This window comes from Gavialis gangeticus, unplaced genomic scaffold, assembly GCF_001723915.1.
Source record: "Gavialis gangeticus isolate Ggan-Ray unplaced genomic scaffold, GavGan_comp1, whole genome shotgun sequence".
Taxonomy (NCBI): Eukaryota; Metazoa; Chordata; order Crocodylia; family Gavialidae; genus Gavialis; species Gavialis gangeticus.
Window position 1 is genome coordinate 81,019,169 of NW_017729031.1, and position 17,898 is coordinate 81,037,066.

General features: G+C 42.1%; 1 protein-coding gene across 9 annotated transcripts in view; it reads right to left on the bottom strand.

The window, feature by feature from the left end:
* Nucleotides 1–17,898, bottom strand: part of SATB2 (SATB homeobox 2) — a 197,697-nt gene that overhangs the window by 113,747 nt on the left and 66,052 nt on the right. For all 9 annotated transcript variants that reach the window (XM_019523164.1, XM_019523163.1, XM_019523161.1 and 6 more), the window contains one exon: nt 4,567–4,693. In XM_019523164.1, coding sequence (XP_019378709.1) covers nt 4,567–4,693 — 127 coding nt within the window. The remainder of the gene's footprint in view (nt 1–4,566; nt 4,694–17,898) is intronic.

The window sequence follows — 17,898 nt, forward strand, 5'->3', positions numbered from 1 at the left end:
GTCCAGCTAAAAGGTCACAAAGACATTTTTAACTGAGGTCTGGTCACTGTCTGCAGAGATGACAAAAGCATTTCTCATGGAAGAAAGCACTCAAGAAAACATCTAACTTGCACAACAGAACAACTGAGTAGTGTACCTCCAACTAAATGAAATTATCGTAGCTACAAACTGTTCAAAACATCATACTCTTCCACTAGCATCAAGTTATCTTGATCAGGTTCACATCAGTCAACTAATTTGCATCTATTTTAACCCTGGATGAAGGGGCGCTAAAGTTTGAGTGGTCTTGCTGCATTTGAATTGTTCTTAGCTCATTTGTACATAACAATTAGAACATACCAGCTGCTTCCCTTCTGAGACATTCCCCTTTTAAAAGGGCTCCAAACATTCATGTGTCCACACCCTTCAAGGAACAACTTAAGACATTTTAGCACATTTCCAGGCACTTCTTTCAGTTAAGGCAGCAGTTTCTTATGGTCAAAAGTAATGAATGATGGAGAGGTTTAGGATGTACCCTCTATCCCATGGGTGGTTAATTATTTTGGTTTGAGGGCCACTTAACACATCTTAGCGAGCTGTCAAGGGCCACATGCATAAAAGATTTCAGAAGATATAATTTTAACAAATCATAGATGAAAAAAAATCATATACTGGAAACCAAACATCTACTATACCGTATTTTAATTTTATTACAAAAAAAATTTTGGTCCTGATTTGTTTTAGCAGTGTATACAGAGGTGATTGCATAATAGCTTAGAATAAAGTCTTACTCCATCACATGGTCGGGAGGGTGGAGTGTGTGTGGCGGGGGCGTTGAGGTGTATAAGTGTATGTAGAAGAGGTGTGGAGGGACATAAATTATGATAAATCCAAAATAATGTATTGGGGAAGTCGTTTGATGAAATATCCATGGAATATAGGGGGAACTAAAACTTGAAGTTGTCAAAACCAATAGGTATTTGGGTGTGTTATTCACAGCTTCTCCATTATGGAAACATCATATTCAGTCAGTTAAAACTAAGGCAGCCCAATCGGCTGTGGCTATAAAGAAATTTTATGAAGCCACAACAGGACGATCAGTCCAAGCTCCTATATCAGCATATAAAGCCAAAGTTACCTCTCAGATCTTATATGGCACTGAAGTATGGAGTTATGACGCTCGTAATGATGTAGATCATCAGGACAAGTTTCTTAGGGCTCTTCTGGCTCTTCCTCCTTCAACTCCTGCATCTTTTTTGATTAATTAGAGACTGAAATGGATTCGGTTTTAACTAATATTATTATTAGAATGGCAGGATTTTGGTTTAAAATCCTGCCTCTTACCATCTTGTCTGCTTAAATTATGCTATATAGAAGATATTAATAATCCCCCTCCTCTCCAGTCACCCTGGTTAGCTTTTCTTTCCTGTACTTTTGCACTTCCTGGGATGGGATAGTATCTCAAATATAATGAAAGCTTTTTCTCCCCCATAGAAAAGGTTCAGGTTTTCCAGCAGATATGAGATATTCAGGTTTTCCAGAGGATACAGGAAGAATAATTTTGCAGTGGCTAGGGCTACTCATATTGCCACTTTATATACTCTTTGGAAATCATATTGGGGTGGGGAGGTATTTACAGTTGGATCTCAATAATAAATTATCCACTAAGTTTTAGAATGTTCTTTATATAATGACATAAGGAAAACTTATTTATTACCATTCTTGCAGAAATTGATACATTTTTCAAAGAGAGAAATTAATCCGGCTTTTACAGCAAACCAATCCAAATTTAGTAAATCATCTTGCAATTTTTGCTTATAAGGCTGAGGCAATATCCTTTATTATTGAAATGAGTGTACATTTTAACATTAGATTTGATTGTATTGTCTCAATTGTGGATCTATGTACAACAATATTATAGATTCATGTCTCAATTTACCACTATATTTATATTAATAATGTTCTTATGTTGGTGGGCTCTATTTTTAGTAAAATATTTCTAGTTCAGTTACTTTGTTTGAAGGTATTTATATTATGGTGTGTTGCGTCATTTTCAGGAGCATGGCATTTAGCCAAAACCCTTAATAAATTGAATTGAATTGAGGTGTGGAGAGATGAAGAGAGAGAGAGAGAGAGAGAGAGAGAGAGAGAGTGTGCGTGTGTGCGTGTGTGCGTGTGTGCGTGCGTGCGTGCGTGCGTGCGTGCAGGAGGGGGTGCGTGCAGGAGGGGGGCTGCCTGCATGCTAGGTCCCAGCAGCCAGCCAGTGGCGAGGGGAGAGAAGGAGGGTAGGGACCACATGCTACAGAACTTGCCTGGGCCCTCTGCCCCCCGGGACCTAGCACACAGGCCCCTCCCGCCACATACACACCTGCACAATCACCCACCCCCCACACCCATACATATACACACACATCCCACACCCTCACACACACAGATGCAGCCCACCCCCCTCCCCATCTGGCCCATGGCTGCCCCCCACGTTGCTCCACATAGGACTATGCCATGCTCCTGCTTGCACCCACTGGCCCCAGCTGGCACACAGCTTCCCAGCAGGGCTGCTTCTGGTGCAGCTGAAGCTGCCTGGGTAGTGATCAGCTCCCCACTACCTCCAGTAGCTCCTCCTTCTCCTGCCCCTGCTGCACCACTCCAGGCAGGGAGGAAGCTGTAGCTGGGCAGCTCCTGCCCCAGCATGTGGAGCTCCAAATCCAGCTCCCAGCCACCTTCCACCCACTCTTCCCACCCAGCATGATGAACCACCACCTGTGGACAGCCAAGTGGGTGGAAGGTAGCTGGGAGCTGGAGCCCCATGTACTGGGGCAGGAGCCACCTGACTGCAGCTTTCCCCCAACCTGGAGTAGCATAGCAGGGGCAGTGGGAGGAGGGAAAGGAGGAGCCTCCACTGGAGGTGAGGGGTGCCAAGCAGTACCCAGGCAGCTGCAGCCAAACCAGGAGCAACCCTACTGGCAAGCTGTGCATGACAGCCAGGACTAGTGGGCAAAGGTGGCATGGGCTGCCCTGGGCAGGAGATGGTGGGGTTCAGCCCTATGCAGAAGACCACAGGGGCAGATGCAGGCTGGATCCAACCAATTGGTGGACACCCACCTGGAGGCCAGATCTAGTTAGCTGGTGGCTGGATCCAGCCCACAGGCCATATCATGCCCATCCCCACTCAATCCACTGATAGCAACAGATTGTCAGTGTTACTAAAACTACATGCATTTCATCCCTGCATACAGATTATCCAGAGTTAGGATATTAGTTTCAATTTAGAAGGCTCACAGGTAGCCTTTAGCTAGCTTCTCCATGAGCCTCCTCAGTTACAGACATATTTTGATACAGATTAGCAGCTGTCTAGAACAGTATACAAACATGTTGTTTCATGTCATTTACTTTTGATGCAGAAAGAGAACATTCCCTCCCTGAACGAAGCATTTTCTATTTCACTCATGACAGGCACCAGCCAACTCTTTGCACTGGCCAAAAAGGATGTGTCAGATTCACAGATCATGGGTTAAGACTTCTTGAGGGTAACCAGGACTTCTTGAGAAGCAAAATGTTGTCAACCAGAAAGTAAGAGAGAGAGAAAAGGGCACAGTGCCATCACAAACTGCCCTAGTATTACACGAAGGGTCAACCGAACAGCTGATTGCTGATTTCATATGCATATACATGACATGGAACAACACACTATTGTTTTGTAAGATGCTTCTGCAATTGGAAGTTTTTGGTGATGTTCACATACTAAATGGTGAGGCTCATTCATTATGACAGAGTTAGAAAATGTTGTGCCTATAAGCATGTTATGCTCCATTTCTCCATTACTTGTCCAGCCTTCTGTAGAAGTATCCTCACCACAGGACTGTGGTGGATAGACCATGCAAGTGTTTAATGTTGCGATTCCTAAGTATAGCAGTTTGTGAAAGACTTGTATGGGTTAAAACAGCAAATGCCATACCCTTTCCAGAGCAGAGCTCAGTAGCTCTCAGCTGAAGCATCTTTAAAGGGCCAAAAAAGAGAAGGTTTAAAAAAAAAAAAAAAAAATACAAGGATTGTGAAGAAAGTAGCTTTACAACTACCAAATGGAGAAGTAGAAGGAGATCCCCTGCCCATTGACATGGCCAGTGGAGATGAAAATCAGTGGGGGAAAAAAGACGACAAACTCCCTGCCCCATTCTGTCCTATCCAGAGGTAGCAAAAAGTCTGTCACAACCCAAATCCTGGGAATAGACAAAGTATTTAATTTCCAAATACAATGTGCTATGTATTTAATCAGGTCTGGAGGCCCTATCAAATTAGGGGTTGTGAAAAGTTCCTCTTTAAAGGCTTCAGAACTATAATGAATGATTCAACTCTCTCTCCTTGCTCCCATCATACTACCACCTCACTGCTTCAGAAAACAAAATGTCAAAACAGTTGGAACATTCACCAGAAAGCTGCCCAGTGAACCACTCTTCCCTTCATTTTCCTTTTTATTTCATGAAAAGCTGAGAAACTAATGAAGACAGGATATGCTAATCTCTATAGTAATGCTGTGATCGACAGAGCAGCTCAGAGAATAGGGGAGGACAGATGTTCAGAAACACCCACCTTTGTAATTGGATTTTCAATGTCACAACATGATAGACATCTTGTAGCACGTCAGCTACCGTTGCATCTGGTGCGTCGGTCACATAGCTGAGGGGAAGAGGGTTCCATCGGCCAAGTTTGATTATTCCTGGGAAGAAAAAGAATATAATAAATGTTTATCAGTTACTTACTGAACCTTTTGATTATTTGTTCACTCGGAGTATTCAAGACCTGCACTGATATTTTTGCACACTGGTAGAAACAGCTATTTTTAGCCATCAGTTGAGACTCACTGGACAGAGAGGAAGGAATATATTTTAAATTGCTTTTAAAGAGAGCTGTTTACATGCTCTTGTTTCTTAAATTATTACAAAGCAACAAAGGATGCTTCCCCCAAACACTTCCTCATCCACAAAAGCCTGTACTTTAAGGCAAGCTTTAAATACTCTGCACTCCTGATTTCACAGCCTGCAAAGTAAATATAAGATTTGGTTTTGAATTAAACAAGAAAATTCCTGTGTGGGCTCAGCACACAGCTATATCCTGACTGCGGTGCGAGTCCCAGAGTGCACAGCATTTGGAACTGATGGAGTTCACTTGCAGATGCAAGTTTCACCATGCAGATGGTGGCTTTCTTTGGCAAAGAGCAACAGATCTGTCCTTGACCACGGATTGAAAATAGCTTGCTTATTTGGTGGGTCTTTTTTTATACTTCTACTCTTACATAACACTAGCAACACCTTTCCTCCTGAGGCTTGTTGCAGGGGAATACAAACTTGCATGCCACTGTGTAAAGTCTTTGGGCCAGGGACCACGTTTACTTTTCTCCATTCGGAGAGGGTCTATCATACCACAGGCACTGTGGGAAATGCCTGTTAAGACTGGACTGCAATGGACTTCCAAGAACTCTCAGAACGCAGAAGCAACATAACATCAGGCTCTCTTAGCTACCATCTTCTTCTTTACTCCATCTCTTTAGCCGAGTTCCTGACTTCCCTTAGCTTCACTTGCATATCTTCTCTGGACCCCATCCCTCAAAGGACCACACTCGCATCATTCCATTTAAATTGGTGGCACGCAGGACTTGCTCCCTGATCTGTCCAGGCACATTTAACAAATCCAAACGCAACCAAAAAAGTCAGGCTTCAAAAACTGTCACAAATAACAAAGGAGAGTTCACAGCATCATTCCATGGCAACCATATACCTTTTGTACTTCAGCCTAAAAGTTGTTATTACAGTCTTTCCACAAACTTATGATAATATGGCCCCTCAAGAAAACTTGTCAGGAAACTTCTGGAATAGTTACAATTTCAAAAAACATTCCCTCACAGCCAGCCCTTTACCAATGCTTTGAAGAACCAAGTCTAAATAGGCTACAAAGGTAGGAATGGGAATACCTAGACCTACAAAGAAAAGAATGGTTATAAGATGATGGTTTATCAGTGGTGTAATGCTTGGGACAAATGGTAGCACAAGGATATTCACTACAACTGGATATACTTGATACTGTGATAGTTTTTCTCCACTTCTGCATAACACGTGTGAGATAATTTTAGTACAACTCCTCTCAAATGTACCATTTCATTATCTGCATGTAGGCTTCTTGGAGAAAATATCTGAAATTGAAATACTGGTTCACAATATTATTCATTACCATTACCTTGTGGAAACTGGAGAAGGCTGGAGCATCTCAGGTAGTTCAAAGTGTCAGTAAAATACTCAGGTATAGATGGGGGTGAGGGAAGGGTACATTTCAGTAAGTTTTCAGTAAGCATAGGTCTTGTCCAAGAGAAACAAAAGTTAGCAAGTGCTACTCTATATCTAATGCTTAAAAATGGGACATAAACAGAACAAAAACATTTAAATGATGCACTGTTTCAGTATTAAGATTTAACAATCTGGTGCTGAATATGCTACAGTATAAATAGTGCCTGGACTCAGATCCAGTAAACTAACACACAGCACTCATTCATAGTACCGTATGTCTTCAGCGCTGGCTCCTCAAGCCATATTCCAATTGCCAAGAAAAGCTGTTTTTCTTAAGGGGATAGTTTACTTAATGTTATCTCTGGTGACAACAAGAAGTGCATATAGTACAGCATATATTAGTCATGAAATGAGCATCAAGGGTCCACTGAGTGAAATACATGCTAGGGAAATACAGTTTAGTTGCTGATTTCCTTTGTCCCTTCTGCTATGTAAGAACTGAAAGAAAAATCACCTACAAAGCTAGAAATCTATACCAGTTTCACAGAACACTTGGCTTCCTATTTTTAACCATTCCAAGTTTTCATATAATTGAAAAAATAAGCATCATATGTGCCCCATAAGTCACATCTAAATTGGTAATATTTTATAAGAGGCTTTATTTTTCATTCAATTAAATGAAGCAATGCGAGAGAATACCATCTGCAAGTGTTTGGTACTGACAGCTTTAGAGAGACACAAAGAGACAGTAGGGTTATTGGAGTTACCAAGGAGTTGTTGCAAACTGCAAAAGTTCAAAGCAAAACCACAGTGCAAAGCATCATGGGAACTACTATGTAAGTTTCTTTACAGGAAAATGTCTGCTACTACTGGTTGTAAGGTAGATTTTTCTTTTTTTTCATCCTTCTCTACAAGTGGAAAAGAAATTGTTTTGGCTGGAATTAGACAAACACAGGTGTTACTATAAGGCTCTGTGCCTCTGCATGTTAACACCTGCTGCGAGTCCTTTACTCCTTGTTACAGCACTGCTGATGCACACTGTTTTTTCAGCCGGTGTGATATGACGTGTGAATTTTTTTTCCAACACATATTGAGTTAGCCCATGTGATAGCCAGAAGCTATGGTTTCCATCCAGCTCCTCAGCAGGCTCCACAGGTGGTTTCTTACATGATGATGAAGCTGCATTTAAGGCAACTGTTGGGCTGCAGATAAGGACAGTAGTGCTGACCTGTGAAGCAAACCTGATCTTAGTGTACCACTATTCATTTCTCTGAATGATTCTTCTTCATAACCTGGATGGTACAAACAACTGCGGCTCTTTTGTACCCAAAGGCTAACTACACGGTTGTTCCAACATAAATATATAAATCCCCCCCACCGCCAAAAAAAAATTTCTTGCCTTTTGCATATTTGCTGGACCATGATGGTTTCATCACTAGAACACTGTCTTGAACAGAAACAGTATTCCTCCTGCAGTTCCAAGCCCCCGTTTGTACTGTCTGAAGATAAGACAGCTGAATTCTCTACTGTATTCTTACCTATGTGCAGATTTTTTTGCTACTTCACCACCTTTCCCCATCAACTAATTAACTCACAAAATTTGCATTCCAATGGACCCCTTTGGGACGTTTTTGTGGAGAGATAGCAAACAGAGCTCAAACAGGCCAAGGTTCTGAGATCTTGTGGCCTTGACTGCACAGAGAACCACCTGTGCTAGAACAGCTTTCAGGAACAAATCTTGAAAGGTTTGTGTGAAACAGTCCATGCCAGGCAGTTTCTAGGGGATAAACTGTTTTAAAAGCAGTTGCTATAAAGTTTTCTTCAGACATCACGATTTGAGAAGAAGAGATCTTCTGTCCACTCCAGTTGGCTCACATACATGACTTCTTGAAAACCATTTCCCTCTTTAGATTGATTGTTTAATAAGTTTAAACCTCAAATATATTCCCAGAATTTATTACTGTTCAGTTTATCAAACTGAAAAAATTGAGAAAGGGTAGAGTTGTGGAAGTCCATTTTAAAACTTGTATTGCTTTTTTCTTACAGAAGTTTACCACAATGCTTTTAAACTGTATGAAAGAACACTGCAGAAAATGCAGCTGCTTCTGGAGGCTAGGACAAAACCAACAGACCTACTGCACAACAGAAGATAGACTGGACATCTCTGGCAGGTCCCTCGTGGTTGATCTGTCTACTTAAAAGAAGGCACTGTAGGAATCTTTTAAAATCCCGCAGTTTTTAAAGTCTCATCTAAAAGATCCACACATAATAAATACTAGGGATTTCATTATTGTCGCACACAAGAAAATGAAAAGTTGCCTTAATGTTATTAGAATTTGAATTTGTTAATGGATCTAGCAAAAACTACAGTCTGAGCCTACACAGCAAACTTCAAACAGAATACCAGGCTTGGAGAGCAGAGGTAGAGCTAAGTATTTCGGCACCCTAGACAGAATAGGAGGCAGATGCAGGGGAACAGAATTTCCCTATGGGTGCTGCAGCTTGAGGACCAGCTTCCTGCATACTGCACATTGGCTGCAACAGCCTTCATAGTGGGGTCAACCTAGGCTAGGGACAGAAGTTACACATAAACCGGTTTAAGTGATCAGAAACTGGTTTAAACCTGTAACAAAACAGAAGCTCAGTGCACATAAACCAGTTTCAAAATGTCTGAAACTGCTTTAGGGTAAACCTGGCTGAATGTAGTATCAGACTTAACTGATTTGGGTCAAACCAGTTTATGAAACTTCTGGTCCAGACCCCTTCCTGGTTCAAATCACAGTTCCCCAGCATGCTTTGAAGTCCTGAGCTGGGCTGTGCTATGCTGTCTGCTCCAGAGAGCACGGCTGGTCCCACCCCTCTGCTCCCTAGCTGGAGCAGCGAGAACGGGCAGACAAGAGGTGGGGGAGGCAAGCCTGACTGGGGATGCAGCCCAAACTGCAGGACTGCCCCCCTCCCTGGCTAATACCAGTGGAGTCTGGGGCCAGGGAGGGAGTTAAACACCCCTTCCCACACTCAAACATACTACTGACTGTAATGGTGGACAACAAATCCCAGAGGCACCCAGAAGCAGAAAGAGGAAGTGATGAGAAGATCTGCAGTCCTGCTGCTGCAATTCTGGACTGCAAATCCCAAAGACCTTGGAGCAGCAAGAAGAGGAAGCAAACACACAGCCTACACTGGCTACATGCCAGAGAGTTGTGCTCTAGTCCCCCTTGGCTTCTGGCCTGAGCCACTACAGGCATGTGCTTGCATTTCCTGAATCAAACGTAAATGTCTGTTCATTTCTGTTTCAATTTAATCTCTTCAGCTTACACTAACATGCTGAGACTGAACCAATTCAACCAGGGGCTTTTGGATTGTCTGTATTTAGAGCCCTAGAGACCACCATTCTGGTGCCCTCCCTAAATCAGCCCCCAGGACTAGTGCCCCATTCACCCATCCCCAGTTACACTACTGGTAAAAAGAATGGGGGAGGGGGGAAAGTCCCAACACTAATCAAGGTTGTGCAAAGCTTTGGTTGCCGATTTGATTCAGCAGAGGTTCGGCCCAGTTGGGCGGCTGAATCTCCAAATCCAGATTGAATCAGGAGACCCAGTATTCTCTCCAAATTGAATCAGAAGCTTCCAATTCAATTTGGAGAGATGCGATGATTCAGACATAGGCACAGCTTTATATGTTTTTTTCTACATACCTCACGGTACCAGACAGCTCGTGAATGCTGAGATGGTGGGGCAGATAGGGTGTCCCATGGGAGCGTGCGGGGGGCTCAGCACACTTGGTGCTGGACCCAGAAGTGGTCCAGAAGCACTTCTGATCCACTTCTGGGTCCACTGTGGAGCATGCGGGGCACCCCCGCACTCCCCAGCTCGGCAACTGGTGCCTCCTGGGTCTGGGGGGCACCCAGAGTCCCCCTGCAGCCAATCACCAAGCCAGGAGATACAGAGGGGCCCACTGCTGAGCATGCAGGGGGGCCCCCCCGTGCTTCTGTGGGATGCTCCATCCACCCCACCATCGGAGCGTACAAGAGCCATGCCTAGTAGGGCTGCGTGAAATTTCACCAGCTGTTTCAATTAGACACTGTTCCAACTCATTTCGAGCTTGAAACAGCGAAATCAAATCAAAATGAAGGGCTTCAAAACAGCCTCAAAACAAAACGGCTAGTCAAAATGTTTCAAAAGTTTTGAAATGTTTGGAATTTCAAAGCAGCCAGCAGCCAGGTGGTGGGAGACAGGGGAGAACTAGGGCTGTGCTCCCAGTGGCTCCGCAGCCCCATGTGGCCCAGCCAGAAGCACAGCCCTGGCTCTTCCCACCTCCCAGGGCTGGGCAGCAGGAAGCTGATCACAGCACAGGGCAAGGGAACTGAGCACAGGCTCAGTCCCACCCCCAGTGCTACGACTGGGCTGGGGAAAGGAACTGAGCCCAGCTAGGCTGAGTTCCCATCCCCAGTGCTACAATTGGGCTGAGTTCCTTTCCCCAGCCCAATCGTGGCGCTGGAGAGGGGAACTGAGCAATCAGGCTCAGTTCCCTTCCCCAGGTCCCCAGTCCCAGGCAGCAGCACCCACCCTCCCTCCCTCATCTGGCAGGCAGATTGGGGGCCCACAGCCCCTGGAGGACTGGCACAGCCCCCGCAGCCCTCCCGGGGTTGCAGGCCCCATCTGCCTGCTGGATGAGAGACCCTGTTTCGAGCTTCCCCATTATAGCGAATGGGCGAAACATTGAAACATCGTCAGTATTTCGACGAAGCAAAATGGAACAGTGGTTTCAAATCAAAATGAAATTTGAAATGAAATGCTATTCCATCAAAACCTCAAAACTCAAGACAAAATGGAACGGTGCCATTTCGCACCGCTCTAATGCCTGCTACCTCGAGGTATGTAGGAAAAACATTTAAAACCATGTCTATGGCTGAATCACTGATTCTCCAAATCAGAATTGAATCTTTAGCTTCAGATTTGGCCGAATCGAATCAGGACGGTGATCTGAATCAGTGAATCAAATCACTGTCCCCCAAATCGGGCCGAATCTGAAACAAATACAGCCCGCTTTGCACACCCCAGTAGCTATATTGACAAAACCCCACTATGTAGGTACAATTATAGTAGTAAAAGATACTATATTACTAGTATAGCTTGCATCATTCAGGCATTTTTATTTATTTTACTGATATAAGCTGCATCTCCATTAATGGGCTTTGGTAGGGTAGCTGTTCTGACAAAAACAATGTAGTGTAGATGACCCCTCAGTGTTTCAGAAGTACAGTTTATGCCACTGCACCCCTTTCTAGATATAGCTTTTATAAGTCATTAACAGAATTAAGGTCAGGTCCAGCAACCATCACACATCTAAAGAGTACTTTCATACCCAGTAGTAGTTCTACTGAAGATGATGAGACTACTTGTTTAACTAACAATTAATTGCTTAGGGTTATGGAATAAAAAGTTTTAAAAATAGAGCTTCATTCAGTTTTTATTCTCACCCAAATAAACCCAACACATCACATATCAGAATATGCTTTGTATTATTAATAAAACTTCCTTCACAACTAACATGTAATAGTTTGATTCTTAATTTCTATCTTTTACAGACTATTTGAATGATTGTTAATGAATATTTGTATTAAGTTTACAGTACATCAGTAAAAGTTGTATGAAGTACTTTATATGCCCTAGGAAAGAAAAAAAAATTATGTCACAAGTCAAATTCTAAAAATTAGGACATTTTAGGAATTTGTTATGTACAATTACATACATTTGCTCCCAACTCTGAAGTGAAAGTTTAATCTCATCTTCCCAAAATAGAGAAGAGAGAGGGAAATCAGTAATCCTTGGTTAAAATAAAATACAAAATTGATCAGAAAGAACTAATGGTCTAATAGTAAAAGGGATATTTATCAAATGCTAAACAGGCAGCTCATCAGAAAGCAATATACATAAAACCAGAAAGCTTTCATTTTTTTCGGCATAAGCAAATGCAACCCACAAAGATTCATAGGGAGGGGAGATGTTAACAAGGATGATCATTCTCTTAGTGGATTACAGACACAGCTTGCATGGAAATTGGAGAACCACTATTTTGTTGCTTATACACTGAATACATCTCAAACAGAGCTTTGATTCAATGAATGCAAGAGAATTAATCCCAACTTTACTTGGTATAATGTTGCAAGTGTAACTAAACAAATAGATCAGTGTATAAACCACCTATTTTCACAGTGATTATCATCAGGACTGTGTTGCCTCAGTAGGAGCTAGACATTACCATTAATACCCAAAGCCTTTTTTTTTTTTTTTTTTTTTTTTTTAAGAGATGCATTTATAATTTCAAGGCTAGGGACAGAAGTTACACAAAAACTGTCTTATGTGATCAGAAACTGATTTAAACCTGTAACAGAACAGAAGCTCAGCGCACATAAACTGCTTTCAAAATGACCAAAACCGGTTTAAGATAAACCTGGCTGTATGTAGTATCAGACTTAACTGATTTAAGTCAAATCAGTTTATGGAACTTCTGTCCCAGACCCCTGTTGAAGACCTAAACAAGTGTCAATAAAATCCCTGATCCCAAAATAACCAAGCCATGGGGAACATTACTTCCACCATCAATAAGGCCCTTCATAAGATGGGTAGGCTCCGGTGACACTGATTGCATCCGTTCATCCTTCTCAGAATCGTCCTGTCTCTGTGCTATAAAGCATGTAATTTTCTGTTGTACAAGTGTGTTTTGTTAAAGAAATTAAAAACTACCTGTCCTATATAATAAATACACAGAATTATTTATCTATAAATCAGTTTGTAGGAAATCACTACCCTGCAGTATATAACAACTCAGCCTGTGTTTCCAACCTGTGGCTTGACTGCAGTATATCAAGTTATTATTGTTAAACTAGTTTGGGAATGACTTTTAAAGTACAGAAGAAAAAGCAAACAATGAGATAATTAAAAAAAAGTGAGTGTATTCATTTTTGTATTAAATTATTGAGCTGTTTTTTCAAGCCTCTGTAGCAATTTAATAGATACTATATTGAATTTGGAGTTTGTTACAATGGGGGCCCACATTATCCTATTGAATTTTACATCAGTGACATATTGGGGCAAGAATAGATGGAAAAATAATCAACATAATCTTCCTTTGCACTTGTAAAGCACCTTTCATCAGAGGATCCCAAAGCACTTTACAAACATTAATTAATTAAGCTTCATAAAGTCCCTGTGAGGCAAGGGGTATTATGCCCATTGACATATCAGTGATTTAGTGATTGAAAGAACACAATAAACATAATCCTATGTTTATGCCAATACAAAAGAAACCCCCTTCACTTCAGACCATAATAAATAATTCAGTGAGAGAACAGGAATAAACTGTGTGATTATATTGTGATGTACACATCCACAAATCAACAGGAACACCCACACTTACTGAATGAATAACACTCCATCCCAATTGACTATACATGTACAACTTCAGGTTCTGAACAAAAGGGTGACCTTCATGTGAAGGAAATTCATTTGGCATTAATTTTACCTGGAGCTTTAGCAGCAAAAGCGTTCTCTCTCTCTTCTTTTTTTTAATTACTGATCACTTAAACTACATACAGTCATGTATACTATGGAATTACATTCTATGCTGAAAAATCATGTATATTACACAGCTGATTAGCACAGATAATTATAGTGATCTTTTGTATCCACATTAAAATCCATATTTTATATAGATATAATTATATACAACAAATTATAAATGCTTGGGGAAGATACTGTCAATAGAGTGTTGTTATTATAAAGTTTAATTACTGAACTTTAGAGCACTTTCATGGATAAAAACAGCTTTGATATATGGCTGTCTGTTCAGGTTTTTAATTCTTTGAGTGCTACTGTTGTTCACTCCCCTCCTCCAGAATACTGTACTGAAGTATTTGACTTAAATAACATATACTAAACAGTCTGGTGCCTTGTCATTCTATATATGGGTTTTACATTTTGCTGTATAAAGATTTTATCCATGCTTCACATTTGGGAAACGTTATGTTAGTACTCTAACCTTTATTAAATTAATTTAATGTAGGCACTAAGTTACGAGACTAAATTAATAAAGACCCCATTGGAAAAAAAAAAAAGAACAAAATTATTCCACAAATTAAATAAAACTTTCTGAAGATGGTTATTTTAGAACTCTTTTATTTAATTTTCAACCCCATCCCCCCCCCCCTTTTTTTTTTTTTGAAAAACAGCCAAAATATTAATGAGAATATGAGGGGGGAAGCTTGGCTGAAGTTTAGATTTTTATTTCATGAGATTTTTTCAAACTATTTTACAAGGGAATATAGCAAATGTGTGGTGGGGAATAAAGAAAATTGCTAAAATATCTAAACAGTCTCTTTATGTGATTTTTAAAGACAATATCTCCTGATGACAAATAAACCTTTTGCCTAGCACATTATTTTCCTTTTAGCACTTCCGAGGTAAGTTTCTACTTACCTTGGGCTTTGATGAAGGACTTCGATAATGAAGGAGCAAAGTTACCTTTTCTTGCATTTTTTCATACAGTTATGAATGAAAAACCTTAAGAGTCTTTCAACCTTAAGAGTCATTTACTCAAACCCCATGCATAAATGCAGGATGTGCTATTCCTAAACTGTCCCAAATCTCTTTCTAGCCTCTTCCTGAAAACCTCAAAGGAAGGAAATTCTACAACTTTCCAGGACAACTCTTCTGACACTTGGGAAGCTGGGGGGGCATGCAGGTTGTTGTTGTTTTTTTGGTATTTAATCTAAATCTGCTTTGCTACTGTTTCAACTCGTTGCTTTTTGTCCTGCCCTCTTTAGCATGGGAGAAGAATTGTTCTGGCAGCCTTTCATATGTTTGAAAACTGTTAACATGTTCCTCTTTTGCCAGAGACAGAGAAAACTCCTATATCATGGACACAACGTTCACAGGAAAACTTGAACCTTTTCAGCAGTCAAAAATCAGGACAAAAATCTGCTACCTGAATGCATTTGTTAAAAAGAGTTTCGTTTTATAATTTGAGCTAATTCAGTGCTTCACCCCTTCTAACAGGGCTACATACCACAAGGGCCTGAAAAATAGACTTTTTCATGTGTTCCACCTGTACATTAAAGCTCAACTTAACTTCTACAAATATCTTTCAGTATCCCAGTTTCCACAGGGCAGCCAGTTACCAAATCCTAAATCAACATAGTTCATAGATTCATAGATGTTAGGGTCAGAACGGACCTCAATAGATCATCGAGTCCGACCCCCTGCATAGACAGGAAAGAGTGCTGGGTTCAGATGACCCCAGCCACATGCCCATCCAACCTCCTCTTGAAGACCCCCAGGGTAGGGGAGAGCACCACCTCCCTTGGGAGCCCATTCCAGGCCTTGGCCACTCTAACTGTGAAGAAGTTCCTCCTAATGTCCAGTCTAAATCTGCTCTCTGCTAGCTTATGGCCATTATTTCTTGTGACCCTCAGGGGCACCTTGGTGAGTAAAGCCTCACCAATTCCCTTCTGCGCCCCCATGACGAATTTATAGGCAGCCACAAGGTCACCTCTCATCCTTCTCTTGCGGAGGCTGAAGAGGTCCAGGTGTCCTAGTCTCTCCTCGTAGGGCTTGGCCTGCAAGCCCTTAACCATACAAGTGGCCCTTCTCTGGACCCTCTCCGGGTTATTCACATCCCTCTTGGAGTGTGGTGCCCCAAACCGCACACAGTACTCCAACTGTGACTTGACCAGTGCCTGACAGAGGGGAATTATCACCTCCTTGGTTCTGTTTGTCATGCATCTGCTAATAATGCCCATTGGGTATAATATGGTGTGTCCTCTTTCATTTCACACAACACATTTGTCCTTCTGGCACTCTTTGCTCTTTGTCATTAGGATTCTTCAGCGAATTCATTAGTCCGAATTCTCTCATCTGACTCACAGGAGCAAAAAGGAGCATGTTGCACCTCTGGGAGTCAGGACCTTTTTTGGGAGTAGCTGGTGGCAAACACCTTTGAAAGTCAGATCATCAGTGCTGACATCCATCAAATGTTTTGTTTAGCAGGCATGTGCAGAGTCTTGAGCCTCTGCTGATCTTGCTTTTGATATTTCCCTCAGTTAACTTCCTTTTGGGAAACAAAGGCAACAGGCATTTTCTCCACATTTTGTATTCCATGGCTGCAGTTTCTTTAACAGCAACACTACAGCAATGTCCACAACCTCAAGTATACGTTATGCCATCAGTGTAACCCTAATGACCAAAAAGGGGTCAGCTTGGTGGAAATACAGGTTGAATTTTGCCATAATCTTTTCATTTTAATCGCTTTCAAGGGTAAATGGTCAATATGATGCAGACTACATTTAGGAGAATACGGGATCCTAAATGAACCTTTGAGATCTTCGTGGATTCTACCATTCAAGCCTGGCAAAGTCCTTCTTTATATTTTAAGATTTTGCTGGTTACACAAGCGGAGAGTGCAGAGGAGTTTTGAAAAGGTGGAAGGGGGTTTCTGTTGGGCAGGTGCAGCAGGGGTAGAATTCTTAATGTTAAAAAATTCTCTGTATTTTGCAAGGTCTCCAAACTCCCCATTAGCTTTATTTTTAATATCCAATGCAGCCAAAAGGTTCATACAGAAAAACTCACTGGCCGCATCCAGATGAGCATGGCCATGCAGTATGTGGCACCACAAACTTGTCTGCAGCGCCACATACCACACATTTTGATGTTCTCCGTGCTGCAAGGGAGTGCTGCCTGTGCTGCTCCACTGCCACCTCCCCCCAGCCCCTGCAGGTTTTTCTGACCCCTATATCCAGGGGTCAAAAAATACCACAGAAAAAAAAAAGTGGAACAATGCATGCACTGGCAGTGCACACCACTCAAAACCGGAGCTGGCACACCTGGAGCTGCACTGTGGCTGCTGGCCAGGCTCCACACAGCAGAATTACTGCTGCTACAGCCCTAAGAGGCCCCCAGAGCCCCAGGTAAGGTTGCTGGAGTCAGCTCAGTGCTGGCCCCAGCCTCCCCTACTCCACCCAGGGTAACTTCCCGCATGCCAAAGCACACGTTGCACAGGCATTCCCTAGGGACAAGTAGTGGCATCTCAAGGTATGCTGCTACTTGTCCCCAGGAAACCAAACATCCACGCTCATGTGGACATGGCCACTGGATGCATCTACACATTCATTAATGCACTTTTGCTACTAAGCCTCTGGGCACTTTTACACGTACCCCCAGGGGGTGGGGGGTAGCACTTTAATTAGAGCAGCTCTGAAAGCCTCTCTCATTAAAGCACCACCATGTCTCCTGTATCACCATCCCCACGCTTAAAAATAGTGGTGAATCTTTTTCTGTAGAGACATCCAGAAGTATAACTGAAAACACTGTGCACAGGGATTGGGGTGGGGCAGTGTAAAAGAAAATCTACTTTGAAATGCAGGTGGCAATTTGGGCCCATGTAACTTGATGAGAAGATGTGGCCTTTTTTCTTGATTCCGTAGGCTGCTTTTTATGTAATAAATTGTTGTTTTGCATTTTCTCCCCTCATCTATTAGAAGCTTAAATCCTTTCTTCCCTGTTTCTTCTGGAAGACAGTGGGAATACATGGGGAACTGGTAGGACCAGGGAAAAAATGCATGAGCAGCTGAGAGAACATTTTGTGGAGA